Below are 26,812 nucleotides of genomic sequence, written 5' to 3'. Positions count from 1 at the left end.
CCATCTCTTCCAAAGGAGGCCCGGAGCCAAGGCGGGCTTGTGGACCAGACCGAACGACCCTCCTCTTGCCCATGCCGACAAGTTACTTACACCAAAGAAGCTCCTTCAGAAGACTGCACCCTGCTGGCCCCGCCCCCAGGGACCGCATCCTGGCCCTGCTCTCTTCTCTCCGACAGTGCCTGCTGAAGCCAGACAGAAGTCTGGAGGAGTGGGTAGGAGAACTAAAGGAAGCTAGTTATGTGCTTATTAGGAAAATTCATTTATATTTAAAGATCTTATCTCTGGCTTGGCATTGTGAAGAATGTGAGTATTAATAGAGTGAAAAATAAGGTGTTCTTCAGATATCCTCCTTTAAAAAATAATTAATTATTAATTCCCCTTTTGTGTACAAAAATCTTCAAAAGCCGCTTAAAGATTATTATCCCATTTTGCACATGGGGGTATGAGTAACATATGAACTGGGTATAAGACCTGTGCCCTAAAGATTCTCCCAGGTCGTCAGAACGCTCACACGGGCTTTCCTGTTGCTCCCTGCACAAAGGGGGTGACGGAAGCTGAGGGATGTGCTGGCCATCGCAGCCCCATCACAAAGATTTGCAACATCATCACTTGCTTCCTTTTAAGTTTCACCCTCAAGCCTGCAAGATGCATTAGGTTTCACTCAACACAGCACCGGCCCAACCACAGTTGACTCCAGGAGCCTGGACTGCGTTCTGCCGTGACAGCCTTTACGTGAGTGGTGAAGCCAGCGGGCCCCAGAAAAGCCTTTGCCTCTAATCCATTCCCACCCCAGCTTCTCTCACGTGGAGCCCTTCACCCTCCATCCTGCAGAGCTGTCGGAGGGTGCGGAGGAGCCACGCACAGGGAACGGACACCATGTTTTCCAAAGAATTAGAATAACGTGTCTTTAAATAAACCCTCCTGTGCTGGAGTGAAGAGGGGTGAGATCCTTCTATTTCAAGGAGTAGACACTGAGGTGGGCAGGAAATAGAAAAGCAGGTTTGTGTTTTGTGAGACTGGATGTTCAAACCATTTGGGACCTATAATCTTAATTAATTTGAAAACATACTGGGTGTGTCCCCATAGAGGCAAGGAGCACACCTCTCACACGGGTATGCAAGGCGGAAGGCACTCGGTTTGCTGCTGGTTTGTCATCCCTGCGGCAGCGTCCCCAGCGCCCCGCAGTCAGCGGCACGCACGGGCAGGAGGCGGACCTTCCCGTGCCCGTCTGCTCACCTGCACGTGCAGCTGTGGGCCCTTCGGAAAGAGGTTAATAACTAGCAACTTCACTCCAAAAAGTCCCACACACATTTATCTGGTGAACAGGTACAAAGTTAGCGATTTTAATCAATGTTCTTGCAGAGAAGTGCAGATATGTATATGCATATATACATATATATATCAAAATGAGAATTTACAAAGAAGATTTGATACATTTGGTCTAGCAGCAGGTAAGTCCACGGGATAAATCTTAAGTAGGTTATATTTCCTTTGGTGGTGATTTTAGTAGTTCAGCTCTACTGCACAGAAAAAGACCCGAAGCTTAAAGTGAGCTAGGTTGGGAGGCGTCCAGTGAGAAGAAAGAAACCATGTAGCCTCCCATGAAGCCAGCTTCTGCTGTTCCCTGGAGGTACGGAGGGGTCTGGATTTTTGTGCCTACGGAGCGTGACAACCGCCCTGATTCAGTGGGCAGTCCCTGTAGCCATGGGCTTCAGTTGTCTCTGGATGTGCTATCCCAAGCGAAATGGGTGGAGAAGCAAAGTGAACAGCGGCGTGGAATCCTGCGTGCGGCCCAGGCCAGGAAGTGGGGCTGAGGTCCAGACTGAAGGTGCCCCGCATGTCCAGTGTCCATCTTGTGGCCTCGCTGACACCAGGGCAGAGGGGCTTGGGACACCGTCTTCCTTTTCCCGCTCCTGGCCCCTAGTGCAAGTTCGCCAAGTGGGCCAGGCAGGGAGAGCGGTCAGTATGCTCGTCCTGGGGTCACCACTTCCCTGGGATGGAGACCCCACACTCGTACCAGCCCACATAGTAGTAAGGGGTCCCAAAGCCAATGCTGCCAAAGCTGACAGGTTCCTGGCGGTACTGGCGATGGTAGCCTGCGAGGATAAAAGGAGAGAGAGGGAGAGAAAATGCATCTGTGATGTTGCAACTGGCAAGGAGAACTATGTATTCAGTCTTCATTCCTGTTCCTGGCACAGAGCTACCAAAACCCTTGGGATTTCCTAAGTCATAAGATCAATAAAGGTGTGTTGATATTCGTAATGAAACCCTTTCAACCACACCTAAGTTGATGTTAATACGGTGACTTTTGAAAAGCACCTCAGCGTGGAAGCTGGGCACCAGAAGAACTAACCATGTGATAAGTGGGTTGAAACTTTCAGTGTGAGCTCCCCCACCCCCAAACTCTGGCAAAGGGAGGGGGGCTGGGGATGACTTCGGTCATCAGTGACCAATGACTCCATTCATCATGCCTATGTAATGAAGCCCCCATAGAACCCCAAAGGGCAGGGTTCAGGGAGCTCCGGGCTGGTGGCCATGTGGAGATTTGGGGAGAGCGGCGCCTGGAGAGGGGCCTCCAAGTTCCATGCCCTTCCCTGCATACCTCGCCCTATGCATCTCTTCCATCTGCCTGCTCCTGAGTTACAGCCTTTTATCGCAGACTGGTCATCTAGTAAGTAAAATGTTTCTCCGTGTTCTGGGAGCTGACCTAGCAAGTTAATAGAACCCAAAGAGGAGGCTGTGGGAACCCTGGACCCATAGCCATGGGTCAGAAGCTCAGGGGTAACCTGGAGTTGTGACTGGCGGCCGAAGCTCATGAAGAGAGGCACTCTTAAGGATGGAGCCCTCAACCCATGGGGTCTAATGCTACCCCAGGGAGACAGTGTTGGAACTGAGCTGGATTACAGGACACCCGGCTGGTGTCAAAGTTGCTTGGTGGTGTGGGGGGGAAACCCACACTTGGAACTGGCACTAGAATCATAGCATCAAAAGTGCCCAGACCAACAGGAAAAATTCCCATCCTTACTAACTTGTTCAGACCGAAGACCTCTGACCATTTCTCTCATGAGAAACGTGGCTCCCAAGTACACAGAACCATTTCTGGGTGGGGTCACAGTAGGCTCTGAGGCTTATCCCCAGCATGATTATCAGGGACAATCCAGGCCCCACACATGGCGGACACAGGTAGAAAGGTGTCCATCAGCATCCCCCCTCCCTCTCTGCAAGAGAAGATAACCTAGCCCATCGCTCTGGAGCACTCCCCACAAGGCACGGTGCCCGCCTGGTCCTCACAGACCTCAGGCCTCGTGACCTGCCCCAAACCTCAAGCCTCCGAAGTTTACCTCACGGAGTCTCTGGTAGACTCTTAGATCTTTCAAGTAAACGCCTCAAAGGAAACAGCGCTGTGGCATTTCTGACCACTGATCCCTTGAAGTGCAGGTGATGCCCCAGCCTCCCCAAAAAGTTATTTTTGGTGACTCAGCAACAGCTCTCATCCTTTGGCCCAGTTTACTCCTTCCAGGTGAGGGGTCACCTGCCATTCCACCAGTGAGTGTATTGGTTAACCAGCACCTTTGTTCAGAGCCCAGTCCATGACCACAGTTGCAGAAACACAAAAATAGATTTATTTTCTCCTTCTGGTAATGGATCGTATTCCTGAAAGTAGGGATAAGGTCTTATATTCCATTGTAGCCCTGCCCTCCTTAGGCTCACCCCAGTTCCAGCATGTGGTAGGAGTCACCCCAATTCCAGCGCATGGTAGGAGCCACCCCAATTCCAGCACATGGTAGGAGTATTTATTTTTATTTTTATTTTTATGATCTGAAATGCTGCCAATGCCCTGTCTTCAAGGGGCAAACCAAAGGCAGGGCCACAGCGAATCTCCTCCTTGAATTAGCCCCCTCCTCTCACCCCCAGAGTAGTGTGACACATCTTTGTTCTCATTACCTTGAATGGTAGGGAGGCCCTCTATGTAGGACTGAGGCCCTGTTCTTCCATCGAGGTGTGAATCCACAAATTGGCAATGGTCTTCACCTCTTCCCCAGCTGTCTCCAATGCTGTAGAAGGTGTCTTCACGAAGGAATAACACAAGTCAGTGACTGTTCAAAAATGCCACAGCTGGTTTAGGAGTTTGCACAGGCTTTGGGGACTATTTGAATTGGGTGCACTACTTAAACTCTTTATCATACTTTCCACGTTTGAAAAATGGTGATCATGGCACCAATCTATAAGTGTTTGTAAGACCTCGGAGACACGTGTGACCAGTGTTCATTAAATGGAAACTATTATCTTACTGGCAGTTTTGGCCTAGAAATGGTAGACCTTTCTATTCCTTGGTTAAAAGAGAAGAATCGATGAAAGTAACCTTGTCAGAGAATGCATTGTGAAATAACTATGAAACGTATGAAGAACTAGAGAAATAGAACCTATTTTCATACATGACCAGCGGAGTCCGGTCTGTGGCATGAGACACTGTCCGTGGTGCTGAATCGCAGCTGCACAGTAGGGCCAAGCGGTCTTTTCTCAACCCTGGGATACCGGGCATGGCTGTGCAACCTCTCTCGGGAGTTCCGAAGCATGGGCGCAGAAGGGCAGCGGCGGGAGGAAAGGGAAAGAGCAGGGAGGAACGTATGGTGGGTGCTGGGCGAGGCGGAGACACTGAGAGATTGCCAGGGAGGGCTATTCAGGGCGACTTTGTTCTGACGTAATCTTAAAATGGCAGCACTAGCAAGAAAAACAACAACAAAAAAGCCTATACCTGTAATAAAATATAGACCAGCTGAGGGAAAGTTGAACAGAATGAATGTACCACCAAATTCAAAGTTGTACAAATTTTGAAATAAAAACAGATTTGTGTAGGTGGTTGAGTCAAAGCCCTCTGGGTCCAAACGGCATTTTAAAATGTTAGTAGTTCAAAGTGTGTATGTTATTCTTTGTTCAAATTCCCACCCGTGAGGAAAACAATGTAGTTTTTATTTGGACACAAGACAAATAGTGCTGCTGATGTATGTTTCACCATCTATATATATATATATATTTTGCCTGTAACACTGTGTCAATGGCAGGGAGGGAAGGGGTAGTTTTCCTCAATGCTTCTGGCTTATACTCATACCTATTATTGTTGAATTGACAGCAAAAATTATCCTTAGCCCTTTGGGTGCCATGCATAATTCAAAATTTGGATCAATGTGAGAAAAAATTATATCAATATATACCCTGAGGTACAAAAAAAGAGAACAAAACATAAAATACAAATTATTCCATTGTTAGTTACATTTCTAGCCATCGAAAAAAGAGTCGCTGGGAGCGACCCTGGCACTTCTGGGAAAATTTGTCAGCGTCGCTCACAGCGACGTTGGCACTCAAAGGGTTAAGTTTATAACAGAATTTTGGACTTCATTCCTAAAATGTAGTCAATTTAAAAGATATGTCTTTCTAGGTGCCAATGTCAAAACTCATCCCCCTAAAATAGAACCTGCAAGACCAGTTTGAATTTGAGTCAGACCTAAATATATTCTTATATACCTGTTACGTTGTTCGTATCTCCTAAAAGCAAAATTGTCATACTCCCACAGCCAACCACCCTCAGAGACCTACCTTTCAGGTTGTCACTGAGGTAGATCTTATACCGCAGCGAGTTACACAGGACGACTCCCACAAACTTTCTATACCACGTCCTCTTCACGTACTGCCGGCCATGGCAGTCCGTGTAGCCAGGGTCGTGCTTAAAAGCGAACGGGATCCAGATGGGCTCACCGCCTTAACCACAGAAAGCACACCAGGTGTTTATTCTTGCACAGAGTGCCAGGCAACTTGACCTCTTCGATGGGCCTTCCTCTTTCCTCAGGGCTTTTCTGAGCAGTCTTCCCACCACCCAACAGGCACCCCCTTTCTCTTTCCTCTTCTCTCTCAGGACTGAAACACATGGGGGGGGGGTCCCCTTTATGCTAACATGGCGAAGGGAACCTCAGAGTAAGGAAAAGGCTGTATGTCTCAAGGAAAAGAAGCTATAATGGCAAGTTTGATCTCGCATGCCCTCCTAGCTCCTCCCCCCAACAAAGCCCCTCGCCATCAACACCTGCTGTTCTCTCCACTTACAACACCTGTCCTGAACTTAAGCAACAGAGCTTCCTCAGGTTTTTTTTTAGTAACTTTTCTTGTACACTTAATGCATTTTGCTATCTTTTCAGCAACTTAAAATACTCAAAGGGGGTTAAATACAAATAAACACATGTATTCTCATAGACATTGGCCACCCATAATGCTTTTTATAGATATCGGCTGCTATGGCTGTATTAAAAAGTTCCCAGATCATTCTTTTCCCTAGATTAGGAGGAAGGGTACAAAGAAACCATGCAAGTTGTTATAAAATTATAAAAGTGCAAAAATGATTTAGCATGTCTACTTGTGAGTAATTGTAATAAACTGATATTCAACATTCAACTTGATTACTAAAATATCAAGTTTATCAAGAAGAAAACTTACCTGGTGGCCTCACAACAAGTAGAGGATTGTCTGTAGAATAAAAGAGATACAATTGACTTCATTATCATATTTCACAATCATGCAGTTGTTGAAATGTTTATTCTAATTAAAGGGCTAACCAAACTGGAACAGGTAAAGAAAAATGTAAGATTTATTTGAGAGACAACAACCTTTCTCCTTAGTTTTCATTTTCTAAGCACTTCCTTTTGAGAAATACTTCCTTATTAATATAGATGCTGTAGGGATCTGAAGATAATATTTTGACCTTGGGTGCTGCAAAATAATTGAATACTCATTATGTTTTAAAATGTGTCCATCTTGGGAAAATCATCTGTGGTTTCTTAAAAAGGTAAACTTGCATCTACTATACAATCCATCCCTTGTACTCTTATTTATCCAAGCAAAATTAAAACATGTCCATACAAACACTTATACATGCATGTTCATGGTCAAAGAGCAGAAACAACCCAAGGTCTATCCACAGGTGAATGGATAAACCAATTGTGGCACCCCCGTGCCATGGAATACTGCCAATAAAACAGAATGAACTACTTTTGTATCTCCCTACTCTCAGATAGATATTGGACCTCAGTCTCTTGATAGATGCTTAAATATGAAATATTTGCTTTTCTTTCTATAGGTCTTTTTCATGTTAATTCTGGTAGCTTCCAAAAGTCCACTTTATTTTAGGAAATGCACCCATAAACTTAGACACATTCCGTACTTTAGCACATTAACCACGAATAATGGTTTTCTCGCACTCCTTAATTACTAATGACAAACACACTTCTTAGAGGAAAGAGGTGAAAACGCTTTTGAGGTCGTTCGCCTACATTTCCAGTAGAAAGCATATTCTCACAAAATATTTAACTTTGTTCCACGTATTTGATTCAGTAGATTTCAAGTCGTTCCATTGAAAGATAGATGTCCTCTTATAACCAACATTCTGGGATCAAGCCACTTGTAGGAAGGAATATCACCAAACAGCAGCTCGAGTTTCTGCTTCAGGGTAGAGCTGGCTCCCCTGGGCTTCTGTAGGTGCCCGGGCTTCGAGCCTCAGCCCCAGCTCCCCCGCTTGGCCTCCCTGCACAGGGGCCGCTGTAACCCGGGAAGTGTCTCATGGCCAGCTCCATGTGCTGCTTTAGGTCACGCACATGGACACGTGCTGCCATAGGGCCGTGGAGCCCGCACGCCTGCACACAGGGGCAGCCTCTGAGTGCTCCTGCTAGCAAGGCTGCACGGCATTTTCATTAAACATTCCACAGTCAGGAAAGACACCTCCATCTCCTAGTCAAAGAAGCGTCTTAGAGACAGAGCTCATTATTAGAAGGAACTGCCTCTTGGGCCTCATGACATTTCTGCTCTTCAGCTGTTGGCAATAAAAAAAAAATTATCTCTGCAACTAACTCTTCTACAGACAGAGTCCAACTTCTCTTTCCCACATGGTTGAACATTCGATTTTTTTTCCCCTCTCATTGGAATTTGACCTTGCCACTTTCCAGGCAAGTCCAATAAAGACTACTTTTAATGTTATTACCCAAGTTTTAACCAAGCAGAAAGAAAATAATGTTTATTTTATAAAACAATATCCAATATGAATTCATTAAATAGAAAAGTTAGGAATTAACGCCTCTGGTTTTTATTCTATTGTCATTATTCCAAATTATTTATTTTTGAGAAAAGGAAAAAAACTGAGAAGTAAAGCCAGCAGTACCTGATTCTGTAACAAATGAGACCGAGGGGCTGATGGGTCCATAGCCGTGAGGATTTTTGGCTTGAACTTTAAAATAATACCTGAAATGGGAAGAAAACACATTTTGAAAGAGAAGCTGGTTTAAGTTCTGTGCAATGAGAGCTTCCCAAACTACTGAGCACCTACTCGGTGGCAGAGTTTGATTCCTGTTTTTATTTTTTTTTTTACTAGTGCATACAGCACTGTTATTTCTTTAGGTTTCTCTGAACTTCCTCATTTTCTGCAACTTTTCAAGATCATACAATTAACGGCATAGCTATGTGGCTAATGGGAGCAGGCAAATAATTAGAGAGAGTGTGTTCCTTAGGGCGTCCCGGGGTGTTTTGCTCTGCGAGACACGTCCCTGGACGAAAGGGTCCCCTCTTGTCCTCGTCTTGTCCCAGCTCGAGGTCCACAGCTCGGGAGGGAGAAGCTGCGGCAGCCACACACAGCAGAATTCCCATGTGAACCCCCTGCTTATCCCTGGCCTCCGTGTGAACAAGGCAGGCTGTCTGACCCGGGCCTGGCTGTTGGCAGAGACACGGGGAACCGGTCCAGAGGTCAGTGTCCTCAGTGAAGTAACAGGACAACAATGTTCCGGGCGCGTCCCACGTGCTGGGCTGGGCTCTAGAGCTCGGAGTGAGTTTCAAGTGTCTGTGCCTCAAGGATGGGGACGTGGACGCTGGGGGAAAGTGCTGACGGAGTCATCTTTGTCTTGGAAAGGAGACCGTGCTCTGAAGCACATTGTCTGAATCAGCTGGTTCCTCTAGAGCAGTGGTTCTCAACCTTCCTAACGCCGCGACCCTCTAATACAGCCCCTCATGGTGTGGGGACCCCCCCCAACATAAAATTATTTTCGTTGCTACTTCATAACTGTCATTTTGCTACCGTTATGAATCGTAATGTAAATATCTGATATGCAGGATGTATTTTTATTGTTACAAATTGAACATAATTAAAGCATAGTGATTAATCACAAAAACAATATGTAATTATATATGTGTTTTCTGATGGTCTTAGGCGACCCTTGTGAAAGGGTCGTTTGACCCCCAAAGGGGTCATGACCCACAGGTTGAGAACTGTTGCTCTAGAGGGAACCTGAAAAGCCACCCGGGCCAGGAGTCCCAAGACATCTTGCTTTGCCCTCTGAGGATCTACAGGGCAAAAAGCGGGGGCTGGGCAGTCCTGGAGACCGCCACCGTGGCTGTGACATTGTTTCTCTGCGAAGCTTTGGGTTTTCCCCCTCTCACGCTCTCCCAGCCCCCGGCTCCTTCCAGGCGCAGATTGGGGGGGATCCTATGCACGCAGCTCTCCGCCATTCGGCAGAGTTCAGGACGGGCCTTTCTCCGCGGCTCTGGCCAGTGGAAGGTATGCTTCAAGGTTATAGAACCGTTAATGGCAGGCACACAGATCATATGCACTAGTTAAAATGCATGGCCCTGCCTGGTGTGGCTCAGTGGGTTGGGCATCGTCCTGCAAACCATTAGACTCCAGGTCAGGGCACATGTCTGGGTTGTGGGTCAGGTTCCGGCTGGGGGCGTGTGAGAAGCAACTGATCGATGTCTCTCTCCCTCATCGACGTTTCCCTCCCTCTCTTCCCCCCTTCCTACCCCTCTCTCTAAAAACAAATAAATAAAAATTTTTAATGCACTGAATTTTTAAAAGGTGAGTGGTGGCCGCCAAGAGTGCGAAGGCACAGGTGTGCTGCAGCGCTGTCCAGGCCCAAGGCCCAGGACGGCTGGCCTCACCAAGGGAGCCCGTGGCCTCGCAGTGACACAGAGAGGCTGCGTGATTTGTGTTTGATTAAACAGACAGCTGATTGAAATAATTAAGCCATTTGGTAAAATTAGGCTTCTTGTAAGCCTTTCAAGAAAGTCATTCACATCTCATTAAGGAGGGATTCCTTTCTAAAATTTCATGTAAAAAAAAAAAAAGATATGCACAATTGAGAACATATGAGTTTCCAAAACTCCATTCGCTCAGCAGTTCATGTTTTCCCAATTACACAGACTCTTATTCGGTGGTTGTGGAGTTATTTAAGGCAAAACTCTGCAGGCAGTTCAAGCGGTGGGTTTGGCATCTGTTAAGATGCTGGTTAAACTTTACAGATACTTTTTTTTCCCTTAAAAAAAAAAGAAATCAAAGCCCAAAGAATGATACTTATATTCCAAGGCTACAGGGGACGTTTCTACTGAAGCTTTCTCCCGCGCCGCTGGGGCCTCCCTGGACCACTTGCCCGAGCCCCACGCTCGGCTGCTATGCAGCTAAGGAGACGAAGAGGGGAGCTATTCCAACTTCTGCGTTGTGTCCGTGTGTTTTATCCCTGAACCCTAAGCGTTCTCCAAAGCGCCATTATTCTATCCTCCGCAAAGCCCACGTGGCCCAATTCCAAAGACATATTTCCACTTGAACTTCACCTAATGTGTCAAAGTAAATTTAAATATGCTGAGCTGAAAAGCGGCATGGCATTATGAAGAAAGTAAAGTTCCTATTTTCAAAAACCACATGAAGCTTTTTCTGTGAACTGAAATACATATTTCATTCTCTGAATAGTCCCAACCTCGTCCAAGTAACAGGAGCAGCCCCTGCCTCCTTATATAAGCTTTTGGCCCCTTCCTCTGAATAGACCTCAGAATGACAAATCTCTGCGCTTTAAGTATGGATTAAAATACGCAGACTTCAGAAAGCGCATTGGCGCTGAGCTGGGTGGATAATGCCCACGTTAAGTCAAAAACAAGATTCGACAATAACGAACCACAGATGGCTTTTACACTCTGGCTCCACGTGAGTCCATGGGTTTCTGGTGTCCCCTGTGCACGGGGCTCTGAAGTGGGTTCCTGAGAAGCCCCAGGGCCTGTGATGACAGAGGGAAGACAGACTCCATGGAGGAAGCACGTGGATTCCTAAAGGGCGTCTGTTAGAGCCACTCCGCACCAGGGTCACGCAGGGGACAATGAGCATCCTCACGTCATAGCAACGCTCCCCCAGCAGCTGCTCCTGGGGAGCTGGGGGAAATCTGTGTGGGAGGAGGTGCCCGCACTGGCACCCCAGCCAGCACTCCCTGTCAGAAGAATGACGCTCCGGGGGAGGCATCCTGGCAAGGCCCCAAGAGCAGCCATTGTTGCCAGTCTGTCCACCAGGGTGGAGGGTAGGACAGAAGCCACGGGGCCTCCACAGGCCCTCGGGGACCAGTGTGTCTGGCCTCCAGCCTTCCCACCCCGTCTTGTCGTACCAGCCTCCTGGAACACACTGTCTTTTTGAACATCCTTTCTGCTGGGAACAACCTGGTTGTGCCTCACCCTCCTTCCCCAGGCTAATGACGGCTTGTCTTACTGTCCCCACAAAACTGATCTGACTGCCCCGTGGTCCCCAAGCTCAGAAAATAATGCCCTGCTGGACACTGACAGCACTGCATGCTTCTCCCTCAGGATAGTGACCAGTGAAAGTTTACGTTTATGTTGTTTCAAAACAGTCCGTTTCCGCTGCCGGACTGTGGGCGGGACCCCCCTGTGGTTTACCCCGCTCCCCCCACCCGCTTCCACGCTCCGTGAGCATCCTGGTGCCTGGCGCAGAGCCAGGAGTAAGCCCTCATTCAGTGCATCCTGGCTCATCCACACCTGCTGAAAGGATGAATAAACCCGCCCCCTGCGGGACCATCTCCTGACGTTATTCAAAACTCAGTGTGAGCCTGGCAGCAACAGCTGTGGAAAGAGCACTGGCCACGGGGGTAGGACACCAAAGACCGGGCTGCAGGGGCTCTGGGCAAAGCACCCCAGACGGACGCCTCTGGCGGCTTTCTGACATCATGGCTGGGCTGGAAAACCATCACCGCGCTGCACGCACAGAAGTTGGGTGCTGACCCATTTCCCTTCACTGTTTTATTTGTTTGTTTGTTTCCTTTAGTTGATTTTTCATCACTATTGGGGAAAAGTTAAGTGTTTTCTCGATTTCTTGTTTTGCTACTTGCTTGTTATCTGCCAGATCCTGAATTCATAATAGTTTATAAAAGCTCAGTGCAGGTGAAACCCAAGGGGCACGTGAAGACGCCCCAAGGAAAGGTCTCAGCTACTTCAGAAGGCCCGTGGTTGTCGTCTCATTTCTATTCCCTTCAGCACGTTTCTGGTTAAGGACAGTGTTTTGTCCCACCCTTTTCCATGGTCCTCTGATGATACAGAAAACAGGAGCCCCTGGCCCACCGTCATGCCACTGAGCACTCTTTGCCATGTACACACGGTGGCTTGACGTGATGGTGTACACTGGAGCCATTTGTAGGGGCTCGAGCAAGCTGATCATCAAATATTTAGGAACACTGAGCGTTCACAGGTAGCTTAGAATTGGCCGTGGTGGGAGTATTTACACGACGGGAAATTGCAAACACCAAAAACCAGGGAATTTTGTCTCTTCCCGAAGAACTGGTTTATAAGCCCGCCGCTGCTTGACCATCACGTGCTTGGTGCTCTGCCCATGTTCCCTTGCCAGGGCAGCTTTCCTGATGGTCATCACCATGAAGACCAGATAGCATAAAAGTGGAAATGCACGCTCCCCCGCTCTGCACCCTTGGGAACAACTTTTGCCTATTTCGCACCGAGGACTGTGACCCCTGGCTCCCAGAGGGCCCTCTGGCCGGCCAGCCCCTTGCCCAGCTTAGGAAGACGTGGTTATAACCTACATTAATGTGTAAAACGCATCTTTCTTGAATGATCTAAACTTCTACGTCATAGAGATTGAGTACCAGGTAAGATGCTTAGCGATTGCTGCTACACACATGTGACATGTGAAGGTTGTGCTGTCTAACACTATCACATGGGTGATTAGAAATGGACCAATTCCTTTTCAGCACACAGAACAACTGTCCTTACCCCAAAGGCAGGTCATGCTTGGTCTCTGGAAACTAGGGAACAAAATGTTAACACACTAGACTGACAACCACAATACATACGGTAATTTCCTCCAAGAAAAAGACGCGGCGCGTGGCAAGCGTTCAGGGAGAGTCCATGAGGACTGAACGGGGAACGCAAACGAACTCATGAAACCGTTTTGACCAAGCCTTTCATTCTCAGCCCCAGGGCATCAGTGACCATGGACGCAGGTCTGATTTTTTGGTTCTTTAACAACAAACACACCATACCTTGTATTTGGCTTCAAGTTCTCAATGGGCAAGTGAGTTACTGCTGAAGTCTGAGTGGACCACTTGTTCCTGATGAAGTCTTCGTAGGAGGCGCTGTAAACCAGGTAACCTGCGCGTGGAGGGAAGGAAGAACCCAGTGAGCGTCAAGGAGCCAGGTCACACAAGAGGTGCGACACCCTGGGGGGGGGGGGGGGACAGGCTCCCGAAGGAGCCAGCTGCGTGTGGGGTGAGGGTGGGGCCTGACGCTGGGATATCCTGGTGAACCCAGATGTGGATATCAAAATCGGAGATGCTTCCTGAGCCTTGCCAGTTCCCTACTCCTCTTCCTTCTCCATATCTCCCACATTCCCTGGCCTTCCCTGTCTCCTCAGAACCAATCACACCTCAGCGTGACCGCACAGGGGAAAAGCAGAAGAAAAAGCAGTGACTGTCACACCAGTATTTAAGAATTTCCTGGTAGAGGCATATACAACTGTCCCTCACACGAAACACAGAAATTGTCGAATGTCATGTATGCCTGTGTGGCTGAAAGAGCCCAGACTCAGGGAGGTCTCCTCGCCCATTTGGTGAAGGGTCTCCTTTGATTTCTCGTTGTTGAATACCTGTGTGTGCCCTTGACCTCGATGTCTAATGACAGCAGCCAGACAGCTCTTCTTTCTGCCTAATCTGCTATTAACAGACCCCAGGGGTGGGCCCTCAGCCCTCACCCCAGCCCAGGCTGCCTCAGAAGGTCAAGTGAAGTTCATGTCTCAGCTGCATGCATCCCTCCCTCCAGCCAGCGATCCACCCACTCATCCCTCGTCTGTCTGCCTGCCACTGCCAGTATTTCCCACCTATATACGGGAGGGGACTCTGAGCATCTGCCTGGACACACCTGTGACCACATCTCCCGGTGTGGCCTTGTCCCAGTCTACAATGACGAATGAGTGGCAGCCTTCCATAGCAACAATGGTGATATTGCGGGGGGCACGCTGTGGAGGCAGCTCACTCTTCCTCATGTCACTCGGGATGATTTCGTCCAGGCTCTCCACTTGGAAGTGATCCAGAGCATCGGTCAGCGAGCAAGGGGCTGCCGGGTCTTTGCTGAGGTACGTCACATAAGGAGCTGTGAAAGAACAGAGACACCCGGTCCGGTCGCCGAAGGCTCTCTCTGGAGGCAGAAACATAGTGTCTGCTCCACGAAGTCAACCAAGCATTCAGCCTCTTCCTGCCAGACAGAGGCTCCAAGGCCACCAGTCCTGATGCCAAGCTCAGAAGCACATTCCTAGCTCTCCTTAACAGATCCACGCCATTACATCTGTTCACCTGTGATTTCAAAAGATCCTACTGTCCCAGGACCATGGATGACCTTGGCCTCAAAGCGCCTCTGAAAGATCCCCAAACTGCAGTCAATGTAGCACACATTAGGTCTGCATATTTTACCCTTCCAAAGCCCAAACGTGTGAAAAAGTGAGCATCAGGCCCAGCGGGGGTTCTCTCAGCACAAGTCATGGCCTAGACCGACTTGGGACCACAAAGAAATATATACTCTGATCAAAATACATAACCTCTCGCCTCAGTCCTGCGCGGCCCTCCCTAGGGCTTCAGGGGCACCCGGACCATCTGGAATGTCCGCCAAGGCCAGGCCTGGCCAGCCTTCTGCAACATTTCTGCTCAGTGCAGTAATAGCTACTCCCATGTACTAACAGGTCCGAGATTTCTCTACACACGTTATCGCAGGCGGCACAAGGGCCCCGGGAACAAGGCAGGTCTTGGGTGGTCGTCCCCTGCCCTGGCTGAGTCTGCGGCCCCTGAGTGGAGGCCCATGAAACAGGGGCCGGGCATGAGCCTGTACCTCCAACCCGCAGACCTTCTTGTCACGCACGCTGCGTAAGAAGACAGAAATGCCAGGGGAGCTGAGTTGGGCTCTATACATGCAAGACCCCCGGGCGCTCTCATATAACAAGTTCCTAATACTTTCTAAACACTTCATTGCATCTTTGGTTCAGGTTCTCATTCTCGGTGACCATTATGACTAAACGCAATGTTTAGCTCCTGTATTTACCAGTAATTTGTATAAAATCAGGCCTTTAGAGTTTGTGCATGGATCTCGTCAGGAGGTCTTGGGGAGTAATCTGCTATGCTTTATAGAGTCATAGACATATAAAAATTGCCAGACAATGGCAAGCCTTTCAGCCTTCCAAAGAGTTCTCAGGAACAGCTAATAATAGTGCTAAAAGGATTTCAGAGCCTGTCACGGAACAATAGAGAGAAAGTCAGGCGTGGTGAACTCAGCCAGGCTGCTGAGTGCCGCGGGTCAGCATTAGCATTGGCCGCAGGAATGCTACCTCAAACTAATTATCCTTATTCTTCAAGTGCATGGAGATTAGACACTCAATACTACATCTTGGCTGGCAAGAGCTGTTCTCTGCTCCTGGCAGGGCATTTGTTTTGGAAACAAAACGTGTGATATTAGTTTAAGCTGTTGCCAGTCTCTACTTAGTCATACATTATTTTTTTCCACTTAGTAATGCATTAATCTGTCTCATTAGTGAAGTTCATTAAGGGCACAGGAAAAGAAGACTCCCAATGGGGATGAAACGTGGTTTCGCGAAACAATTTCCTCTTGAAATTGTTTTCATGACTGACAAAAAAAAAAGAGCAAAGTGAATTTCTAGATCCCACGTTCCTAAGGCTAATGGAAACGGGAGGAAATAAGCAGGAGCGGCAGCACCAGCAGCTCAGTTCTGTCAAGCGCTCATCTTTGAGGATGAACTGAACTAGGAACGTGCAGGCCAAGCCCAGGGGAAGTCTTGTCTAGAGAACGTGGCTGCCATAAAAATAGTCGGGTTCCCTGCCGCTGACAGTATTTAAGTGGTTCTTACTCTGAGGCGACAAAGGCAGCACTTTCTACTCTCTCCTCTGTCGAGTTCCAGATGTTCTCCTGCACAGTTCCGTCCCCTTACCTGAGCAGAAAGTAAGTTCACGTGCGTCGGAGCAGGTACGCATCGCCCCCAGGGAAACTTCACTCTGGGAAAGCTCTGCTCCAAATGTGCCTCCTTGGCCAAGCCAAGAGACCTGCTATGCTCTTCTTCAAAGAGCGACCGTTAAACACCCATGTTTCTTTACCAACAAATCGTTTCTTTCCAGCCAGATCGAATTCTTCTTCAGGAAAGGAACTGACGGTGCCTTCGGGCGGGATGACTCCGGGTGCCGCAGCCGTGGCGGGGGAGGGCGTGGTGGCGGCCCGGGGCCTGGAGGTCTCAAATGCGTAATCTGAAACAATATGAAGGTTTTGTGATTGGGTCCTTCCTGCAAAGGAGCAGTGTTTGCAGTCAAAAGATACCTTCCCCGAGATCCAACGCTAGAGGAAAGCATGCTAAACATAAATGCCAGGTCCAAACGTAACTCGTTTCTAATAAAACTGCATTTTTCCCCATTTCAGTGCCCTCAGAAAAGCAGCTGCAGAGAAAAGAGAGGCAGGGAAAGAACAAAGATGTACATGCCCAGAAGAATTAGGTTTTGAATCCAAGCTGGAGCGAGCCTCAGACTTCATCCAGTTTAGCATGTTCCCATTACTGGTCCAAGGTCATTCTCTACCTAAATAATGTTCTCTTTTAGAGCCATGAAAGATTCACATCAGAAAATAAACTTGATTTTTTTTTTCATGGATCATCTTTGAGCTTTTTTCTGGAGAGAAGATGGGATTAACTCTACTAAGAAAATTCTTTAACATTTAAAAAAGAAACTAAAATTCAGCTCTCTTTTCTTTTTTTTTAAGTATATTTTATTGATTATGCTGCTATTGTCCCAATTTTTCCCCCTTTGCCCGCCTCCACCTGGTACCCCCCTTCCCTCCAGCAATCCTCTCCCCTTAGTTCATGTCCATGGGTCGTGTGTGTAAGTTCTTTCACCTCACCCTTTCCTATATTATTCTTAACATCCCCGTCTATTTTGTGTATTTTGTTCCTACCAATTATGCTTCTTAATCCCTGCACCATATCCCTCATTCTCTCCCAGCTGAAAACCCCCCAATTGATCTCCATCTCTATGATTCTGTTCCTGTTCTGGTTGTTTTTGTTTTTTAGATTCAGTTGTTGATAGTTATGATTTTGTTGTCCTTTTAATGTTCTTCTTTTTCTTAAGTCCCTTTGACATTTCATATAATAACGGCTTGGTGATGATAGTAAGAAAGGTGCACAGTACTTTCAAAGGTGCTAAGAAACGTTCTTTTGCTTTCTGAGATCTGATGCTTTTCTAAGTCCATTTTTGTTTGAAAGATTAAACCACTACATCAAACTTCATTATGATTACATCAAAGGTGATATCACTTGCAACATTTGTGATTTAAGACCCATTGGAGCTACAGATAACCAGGAAGGTGACGTGCAAAAGTGAGGGCCTTCTGAGTGTCAAAGGCTGGCACCAGGGAGGGGACAAGATCCCTGCCTAATTTTTCCAACTGCAGAGGTACCTCATGAAACACACAGGAGAGCCAGAGGGTGGTAAGTATAACACCACCATTAGTTACCACTCATTGAGAAACTGTCCAGATGCTTAATCTTATAAGCTTACCCTTACATGAAAATATTCTGTGATTCAAAAAATTCAATACATCCCTAGCCCTGCTTTTCTTTTCTTTTTTTAAATCCTCACCTGGGGATATGCTTTTATTGATTTTGGAGAGGAAAGGAGAGAGAGAGAGACATCGATGTGATTGGTTGCCTCCCGTACACACCCCGACCGGGGATTGAACTCACAATCCAGGTAGGTACCCCGACCAGGGATTGAACCCACAACCTTTTTGGTGCACGAGATGATGCTCCAACCAATGAAGCCACCCAGCCACGGCATTACATTTTTTAATGTAATTAGAAAAAGAGAGAACAGGGAAGAATGAGAAGAGCCGAAAGAGGAAGCTGAGACATTGGTTAGTTTACAAAGAGCTGTGGGCAGCAGTGGTCGGGGGGAGGGGGTACTCAGACCTGCTGGCTCCAGAATTTCTGGACGAAAAGGGGGCTGGAAAGGAGGGATGGGAAGCCCAGGGCACCTGTTTGGAAGCTGTGTGTTCCACCAAGCATACTCCTCCTTTGGATCAAATACGTACTGGGGGTAGCTTACAAGTGTGGGGTGCAATCCCCATTCCCTAAGCATGGCCACCCAGCCCAGAGATCTGAAGGAAACTACAATCCAGATCATCCACTTAGTGATTAAAATAAGATCCTCCCATCAGGGAAGAAATTATTCAAATAACGTGCTTAAAATCAGCGCATACCTTCATCATAGACCACGTAGGCCTCCTCCTCCGTGGGCACAGCCGTGTCGGTCTCTAGTCCGGAGAAATCATCTAGTGAAGAAGGAGAGGACAGAGTTATCAATGCTCCGGGCTCTTTCCCAGGTGGCTCAGAATCCTGTCCAGGACACACGGTCCATTCCCCGTGGCCATTACATGGGACTAAGTCCTCAAAGCTTGGCCTCCAGTGCTTGCTCAGCAGGAAGAGCGTCAGCGCTGAGATGGGCCCGGGACCCCGTCTCCTCTGGGCCCAGCACAGGGCCCTCGGGTGCCCTCCCGCGACCAAAGACCCTGCCCAGTGTTTCGGCCTCTGGCCCAGCGAGTGCTTTCTGGCTTCCCTCCCGTCCACCTCGGTGCCCCTCACCCTGCCTGCTGGGGGAAGGTCACAGGCCTGAGGCAGGCACAGTCAGGAAGCAAGGAGTCTGGGGAGAGCGTGGGCAGCTGGTTCTCAGGGTGGGGACAGGAATCCTGTGTCTGCACTCTCTCCGGCCCCCTGCCTCCTGCGCATTCTAGAAGCAGAGTGAGTTCCTGCCTCCCTGATGGTCTAACTTTGCAGAGCACACCTACAGGGCCTCGGGGCCTTGCGCATCCCTCCCACCTCTCGCCTGGCCTCAGACTCAGGAGGTAACTCCGTGCTAATCAGACGTCTTAATTTGCAGATGAAGTTTGGAAATAACATTCCAACGGCTGCAAATTTCTCTTTACAAACAGGTTGGGCTTTCCTTACAAAACCACCGGATTTATTATGCCTGCAGAATTATCCTTTAAATGCAATTTACAGAATTTCATGTATGATTTTTTTTTCTGAGTCTTCCAAGAAGCCCTAATTATAAGAACCATTATTAAAATGACTATATTAATGATGGAACTGATATTATGAGCATGAATAATGGTCAATGATTTAAGCAAAAAAAACAATGCATTTTTGCCACCATTATCTGGATGTTTTGAACCCAAATCTTTGTTAAGAAAATCAATGAATTATTACTCTACTTGGGGGAAAGTAGATGAGGCTGTGGAAAGGAGAATATCTCTCTGAGGCAAAAATATTCTAACTCAAAACAATTCAGAGGCATTTCTTCCTCCTTCTTCTGACCTGAAGCCCACAGCAGTTACACCGAACTCTGAAGTCCATGCACCTGTACAAGGTGGTGGGGGAGGGGCAGAGAAGAAGAAATAACTACAATTTATCAGATGCTTTCTGGGCACCAGGCACTGTCAATGCCATAAGATTGGAGTTAATCCTCACATAAGACTCTTAAGGTCCATGCATAGGCTGATACCCACTCCGCAGCCAAGGGCACTGAGGATTTGTAATGTGCCCGGAGTCACAGCTGGTGAAGGACAGAGCTAAGACTGAACTTGGACTTCAAGCCCTCTGGCTCCAAAGACTGTGTACTTTGGCCTTCATAAAACTGCCTCCACTTTTTAAAGCTAATCTAACCAATGAAATTGCTTATAAACCTTAAGGCGCTCTATTAGAATCATCATTCCACCACATAATGAAGGGGAAATTGAAGTAGAAAGTGTATAAACCCCCATCACTAAAAAATTATAGGCATCAATTTGAATTTTTTATTGTTAGAAAATCATTGATCATTCCCCAGAAGTATTCCAATAGAATCGTTCTACTGGCCTATTTTGAGCCTAGTTCGGATAACATCATGAACATAATGGTGCCAAAACAAACCCCACCAGCGGCGGACATTGGTGACCTCGCGTTGCCTGTCCAGCCCTGCTGAGGGACACAATGCAAGCCCGAAGCCACGGGAGGCCTGCGAGGTGCCCAGCACCCACTTCACTGTCGTGGTGCTAACACTGGGCATGTTCTGGGGGGATGGGCAATGAACGTCCACAAGAGAGAAGTGGTCTATGATCCACCCTCAGGGTCCCAAAGGTCATTTTATGAAAAACAATTAAATATAATTTTCCCTGCTGTCATTCCAATGTCAATATGCCTGCATCCAAGTAGAATTACTTCTGGGCTGGTTCGAATCAGGCAGTTTGCAAGTTCACAGCCCCTGACGTTTGGGGTTATCCTGCCATTGTTTCCTGGAACACCGTTTTCTTTCCCTCATCAATTTCACTCTTAAGAACATAGTCTTGTTTTTCCTCATTAGCGGTTCAGATCCATTTCTTTTCACTGTTATTTTTGGCCAAGTCAAAAATGAATAAATTGTGCGATTTTTGCATCTCGGAGTGAACCAGAAAGGGGAAAAGGGTAGGGTTTTCTTCATGGACCCCAGGGTCAAGTGCAAGTCCCAGAAGTGCTGAATAGTCCAGGGTGGCAGCCAGTCACAGAAACGATGTCTTTTTCCTGCAAACAAAGATCACTTCTCGAGGTGAGTGGCAGTTAAGTCTTCTGGCAAAAGTAAACACTGTCTGGGGTAATTTACTGCTCTTTATTTTTTTAAAGACCAAATGAAGTCAGACATATTTTTCTAAAATACCGCCATCTGGATTCCAAGTAAGAGTTCCTTCCAAGATGTGATGAAGTGTCTTTACATTTGTTTTCTTACAAAGCTGACCATCAGAATTTGCCCCACCTGAATGCCTTTTCAACCACGGGGAACGATGTAAAGGCGGATGTTTCATAGGTCAACCCTGCCTCAATGTCAAAAGCGTCCACTTCTTCACTGACAGCCACCAACCATGGCTTTCGGTCCAGAGATATTTTTTAAAACGATACAAAATATTCTCAGAAGTTCAGAGAGAAGGTGAATGCCAGCCACAGCCCAGGTGAGTTTTTAATTATTCTCTTTACATATTCAGTCCTGAGAGCGAGCTGTGGCGGTGGGACCACGTCATAATGACGGGTGCTTTTCAGGCACGGGCCCCATGGTCACGTCACAGGTTGTTGAAGACGCTCTGTTGGCGCATCACGTTCCCAAACCCACACAATCTCCGCAGGTCCACTGCAGAAGTGGGCCCTGAAAGGCAAGGATCCCCAGCTCTTACTTCTCAGTTAGAAAACGGAGCACACCTAGAGCTGACAGTGTTATTTGGATACCCGAAGGTGAAGGATTAAGTATCGTGAAGAAGAAGACACCTTCTCTACGCAAGGACTGTATTATCTAACGGGGATGTCAGAGCAAGCAGAGAGTATCCGTGTGCATGTGTGCACATGCGTACAGAGAGAGAGAGAGAGGAGAGAGGGGAGGAGTGGAAGCAAGGAGACACTGGAAACAGTGAGTGAGTTGCATCTATGCCCCCAGGAAGAGGCCCCCAGGATGGCATCCATAGCAAATGCAGAAGTACATAAACACACTTGCATTACTGAAATGACTGAATAAATCAAGGTTATTCCTAGAATGTTATTTTAAAGCAGCGTTTTCAAGGGAAAGGGGGCACGCTTTAACCAGGGGAGCCCAGACTTTGTGCTCTGAAATAATGATCTTAACATTGGAGGGCTAGGAACAAAGTTTTAGGACCTTCCCAATGGCATATAATGGCAAACGTCAACTAGATGAAGGTTGGGGTGATGTGGGGGGCTTGGAAGAGCAGATACTTAGTCATTGATCACTGATGCTGGTTCTAAACCATAATTACTACAGCAATGACCGTTTCAGGCTACAAGGCTGCAAGGTGCCACGGGCAGAGTCACTTGGTAGACACTGGTTGTGCACATGTGGACCCGAGACCTTGGGAGCGCGCCCTGTGGCCTGAACTATGCTTGCTATGCCAGGAGAGAAGGGGCGTGAGAGAAAACACGGGCTTGCGAGCACCAGTAGAGGCCGGGAGCCATGGTACAGGTGGTTCTGCAGACTACGGTCAAGGGGAGACCGAGGACTCTTCCTCTCCTGACATCACAGCTTCTTCCTGATAGACTCTCTGTTCTGAGTGTCACTATGGCATTTACAGAATGTGTTGGCACATTAAGGCCACTACAAGGTGTTCAACCAGGAAATGGCAGGCTATTGTATTTTCTACACAATGCACAGGGGTTTCAAGAGTAATTCTGACTCCAATTTTCACACTGCAGTTGACCCTTGAACAATGCAGGGGTTAGGGGCATCGGCAACCCATGCAGTCAGAAGTCAGAGTACGACTCTGACTCCCTCAAAACTTAACTACTAATCGCCTGCTATTGACCAGAGCCTTACCGATAACATAGACAGTCAATTAGCATATACTTTTAAGTGTATTTTATTGGTTATGTTGTTACAGTTGTCCCAATTGTTTCCCTTTGCTCCCCTTGCCAGGTACCCCCTTTTATCCAGCAATCCCACTCCCTTAGTTCATGTCCATGAGCCGTGCATATAAGTTCTTTGGCTTCACCCTTTCCTATGTTATTCTTAACTTCCCCTGTCTGTTTTGTACCAACCGATCATGCTTCTTAGTCCCTGCACCATTTCCCCATTTCTCCCCCTTCCCCCTCCCAGCTGATAACCCTCCAAATGATCCCCACACCTATGATTCTGTTCCTATTCTGGTTGTTTGCTTAGTTGGATTTTGTTTTTATTTTTTAGATTCTGTTGTTGATAGTTGTGTGTTGTCATTTTAGTGTTTACAGTTTTGATCTTCTTTTTCTTAAATAAGTCCCTTTGACATCTTGTATAATAATGGCTTTGTGATGATGAGCTCCTTTAGCTTCACTTTGTCTGGGAAGCACTTCATCTGCCCTTCCATTCCAAATGACAGCTTTACTGGATAGAGTAGTCTTGGTTGTAGGTTGCTTTTGATCACATTAAATAGTTCTTGCCAGCCCCTTCTTGCCTGCAAAGTGTCTTTTGAGAAATCAGCTGAGTCATATAGGCACCCTTTTGCAGGCAACTCTCCACTTCTCTCTTGCTGCTTTTAGGATTCTCTCTTTATCTTTCACCTTTGGCATTTTAATCATGATGTGTCTGGGTGTGGTCCCCTCTGGGTCCAGCTCGCCTGGGACTCTCCGTGCTTCCTGGACTTGTATGTCTATTTCTTTCGCCAAATTTGGGAAGTTTGCCTCCATTTTTTTTGATTTGGGTGTTGGCACATTTAAAGTTGTCCCAGAGGTTTCCAAGCCTCTCCTCATTTATTTTTTCAATTCTTGTTTCCTCATTCTGCACTGGTTGACTGTTTTTTTTTCTTCTTGTGTTCCAAATCATTGATTTGAACCCCGGTTTCCTTCCCTTCACCATTGGTTTTGTGTGGATTTTCCTTCATTTCATTTAGCGTAACTTTCACTTCTTCTCTTGTGTGTTTGCCATACTCAAGCATATCTGTTAAGCCTGTGGCATCTTTATTACCAGTGTTTTGAACTCTGCATCTGTTAGATTGGCTGTCTCCTCGTCACTTAGTTCTCCCACTGGAACCTTGATCCGTTCCCCCTTCTTGGCCATACTTCTCTGTCTCCTCATTCTGACAGGCTCCTGTGTGTGTTTGCCTCTGTGTCTTAGGTAGAGCTGTTGCTCCTGTTATGTTGTAAGGAGCAGAGCCTTAGGGATTCATCAGTACAGGGCAATAAGTTTCCCACGTTGTGGCACTGTGTGTGGGGGAGGGTCCGAGAGGGAACAATGCCCCCTGCTCAGCACTCACCCCTTTTCCAGGCACCTCTCCCACTTCCACACCGGACTGGCGCCTCTCTAGCTGCTGTCCTGGCCATCGTTCCCAGAGTGCGTGGGTCTGTGGACGATCTAGGACCATGGGGACCCCTTAAACAAGCGGACTCTGCTGAGAGACCCGCAGTTTCTGTCTCCGCCCCAACCCCCACTGGTCTGCACAGTCAGAAGCAATGAGGCTTGATTTTCCCCGGTGCTGGGACCGTGAGCTGTGCGGTCTGGTGAGGAGTTAGAATGCTCCCCAGGTGTCCCTCCTGATTTTTTAAAACATGTGACTGCACTTTCTGCTGGCCTGCTGCTGCTGCCGCCTCTCCTGCCGCTGCCGCCGCCGCCACACCGCGTCCTCTCTGCCCGGGCTCTGCCCCTCCTGCCTGTCTGGGTGAGTGTTTCTTCTTTATATCTTTGTTTGCTGGACTTCCATGCAGTTTAATTTTCTGGAACTTCTGGTTGTCTCTGGTTCTGAGGTAGTTGTGTTCCTTCTTAGTTGTGGAGGGAGATGCAGCGTGTCTGTCTAGGCCTCCGTCTTGGCTGGAAGTCCGCAATTAACACATATTTTGTATGTTACATATATTATATAGTGTGTTCTTATGATAAAGTAAGCTAGAGGAAAAGTGTTACTAAGAAAATCATATGAGAAATATGTTTACAGTTTTTATTGAAAAAATCTGAATATAAGTAGACTTGTGCATGCATTCAAACCTCTATTGTTCAAGGGTCAACTGTATTTTTAAAATTATGAATTCTGGTACATTATAATATTGTTTAAAGAAGACACTTTTTTTTTTCTTTAAATTTAATTTCTTCCCAGGACTTTGTACTGATTTGTACTTAGTTTGAAAATGCTGCTTAGAAGCAAGCTGTGGACACTTGGACATTAGGGAATCAGAAGACTGGACGTGGGTAAAGAAAAAGATACATACGGGGTGGGAACCCAGGGGTCTACAGTTGTAGTACAAATAAATAAGATTACAATTAGTAATAACACAAGAATAAGCTCTGTGATTCATGTCCTCACAACTGTAAACCCACTCTGGCCCACCCCTGTGTGTGTACGTATGTATGTATGTATGTATATATATGTATATATAATCATTTGGAAAGAAAAGGAGAAACAAAATGCCAAGAAAAATATTGACTTTCATGCCAAATGAAAGGCCAGAAACACGAAGTGAATGAAAAGAACATCTACAAAGTCTATCTAAAAGCAGACAAAAGAAAATGCAAAATATTCATAATGATAAAGCAAAATCCAAAATAGTCACTCTTCTATTTATAACCGATTATTAAGTAAATATCTATTCTAATTTCCCCTGGCTGGTTTGGCTCAGTGGATTGAGCGTCGGCCTGCGAGCTACGTGTCGCTGGTTCGATCTTCCAGTCAGGGCACATCAGAGAAGGAAAACTCTGACTCCAAAAAACCTCCGCTGCCTTGCGGCATACCTCTTCAGGGGAAAGGCTAAGGGAGTAAACCCCGACAGAAAATCCGGAGCCGGAGTCCCTAAGGCGGTTTGACGTTGTAGTCAACACCGGCAACTCCTGCGGCGCACCTGAAGCCAAGCTGTATTGACTCCGTCTTTCCCTTGGATCCTTCAGCTGCGAAGAGAGGGGGGGTCTGCTGCATGGGCAACAGCAGACCCTCCATATCACCCTGCCCAGGCTCTGTAGCTTCAGCTTCACTGGAGAGGACACTCCAGCGTCATCGCAAGATGTCGATTCAACACGGGAGGAGACAGATACTGTGTCACTCCCGAGTTGGACTGCACAGCCATTCTCGGCGGTGCAGATAGACTCTTAAGAAGCTACACCATCGTCTCTCGAGACGGACGGCTGCCGACGATCTATTCTAATTATAGCTCAATTTTTTAAAATACACATGTTCGTCTATGCAGAAGAGGTCAAGGAAAGTACATACTATGTCATGCCAGAAATCCAAAGGTGAAATCTAAGTTGTATCCACTGGGAGAATTCTTCCCAATACTTCTCTTCCTCAGTATGTTTCCTTGTTCTTTGGTATTGAATTTTTCGATGTGTGAAACATTCCTCTTTATTTGGAAATTTTTCATGCAACGACTGACCTCAAACAGCGTTCCTGCCTCAGATACGGCATTCAAGTTCACATTGATAGGGCTTATCGTGGCCAACGACTCCGTGTGAGAATTCTGGGTGCGCAAATGATTGCTGAAATGAAGGGTCTTCACTCTGCCTGAGCTTAAAAAGACACAAGCTTTACAGCTGACACTACAACGCCCTTCAACCCGAGGGCAAGAGCATTGCTTCCTCCAAGCCTGGTGCACATGCAAGGTGACCTCTTCCGAAGCCACTTGAGTGGGGACTCAGCAGCAAAGATGCTGACGTCGCAGCTCCACCATGACCAGAGGGAAAGTGTCCTAGCTCTATGTAGGGGGCAGGGAGCAGACCCTCCGCAGGAGGAAGACACAGCAGGGGCAGAGGACAACCCTGTCTGGGGGCCCGGAAGCAGGGAAATGGTGCGGGGCCCCTACGCAGCGGGAAGCCCCTGCTGCTGATCCAAAAAGCGCTCTGCTGCCAAACGTGCTTGGGAAACACGACTCTTCTGGGAAATTCACAATAAGGCTGTTCAATGATCTGAATGATCTAACAGTAAGAAACCCATTTAACTTTGTCTAAATCACATAGCTAAT

General features: G+C 47.3%; 1 protein-coding gene across 1 annotated transcript in view; it reads right to left on the bottom strand.

The window, feature by feature from the left end:
- Nucleotides 1-1,322: 1,322 nt before the first annotated feature.
- FNDC1 (fibronectin type III domain containing 1) overlaps nucleotides 1,323-26,812 on the bottom strand; it is a 79,443-nt gene continuing 53,953 nt past the window's right edge. The window contains exons 15-23 of the mRNA XM_090280043.1: nucleotides 18,598-18,669; nucleotides 16,452-16,598; nucleotides 14,218-14,448; nucleotides 13,344-13,452; nucleotides 8,198-8,277; nucleotides 6,484-6,513; nucleotides 5,596-5,757; nucleotides 3,946-4,068; nucleotides 1,323-2,096 (exon numbers count right to left, since the gene is read on the bottom strand). Coding sequence (XP_090136169.1) covers nucleotides 1,981-2,096; nucleotides 3,946-4,068; nucleotides 5,596-5,757; nucleotides 6,484-6,513; nucleotides 8,198-8,277; nucleotides 13,344-13,452; nucleotides 14,218-14,448; nucleotides 16,452-16,598; nucleotides 18,598-18,669 — 1,070 coding nt within the window. The 3' untranslated portion in view covers nucleotides 1,323-1,980. The remainder of the gene's footprint in view (nucleotides 2,097-3,945; nucleotides 4,069-5,595; nucleotides 5,758-6,483; nucleotides 6,514-8,197; nucleotides 8,278-13,343; nucleotides 13,453-14,217; nucleotides 14,449-16,451; nucleotides 16,599-18,597; nucleotides 18,670-26,812) is intronic.

The sequence above is a fragment of the Furipterus horrens genome, unplaced genomic scaffold (genome assembly GCF_987537825.1).
Source record: "Furipterus horrens unplaced genomic scaffold, mFurHor1.1.pri manual_scaffold_6, whole genome shotgun sequence".
NCBI classification, from domain to species: Eukaryota; Metazoa; Chordata; class Mammalia; order Chiroptera; family Furipteridae; genus Furipterus; species Furipterus horrens.
The sequence above is the reverse complement of the archived record's forward strand: the minus strand, read 5'-3'. Positions and strand labels throughout refer to the sequence as shown.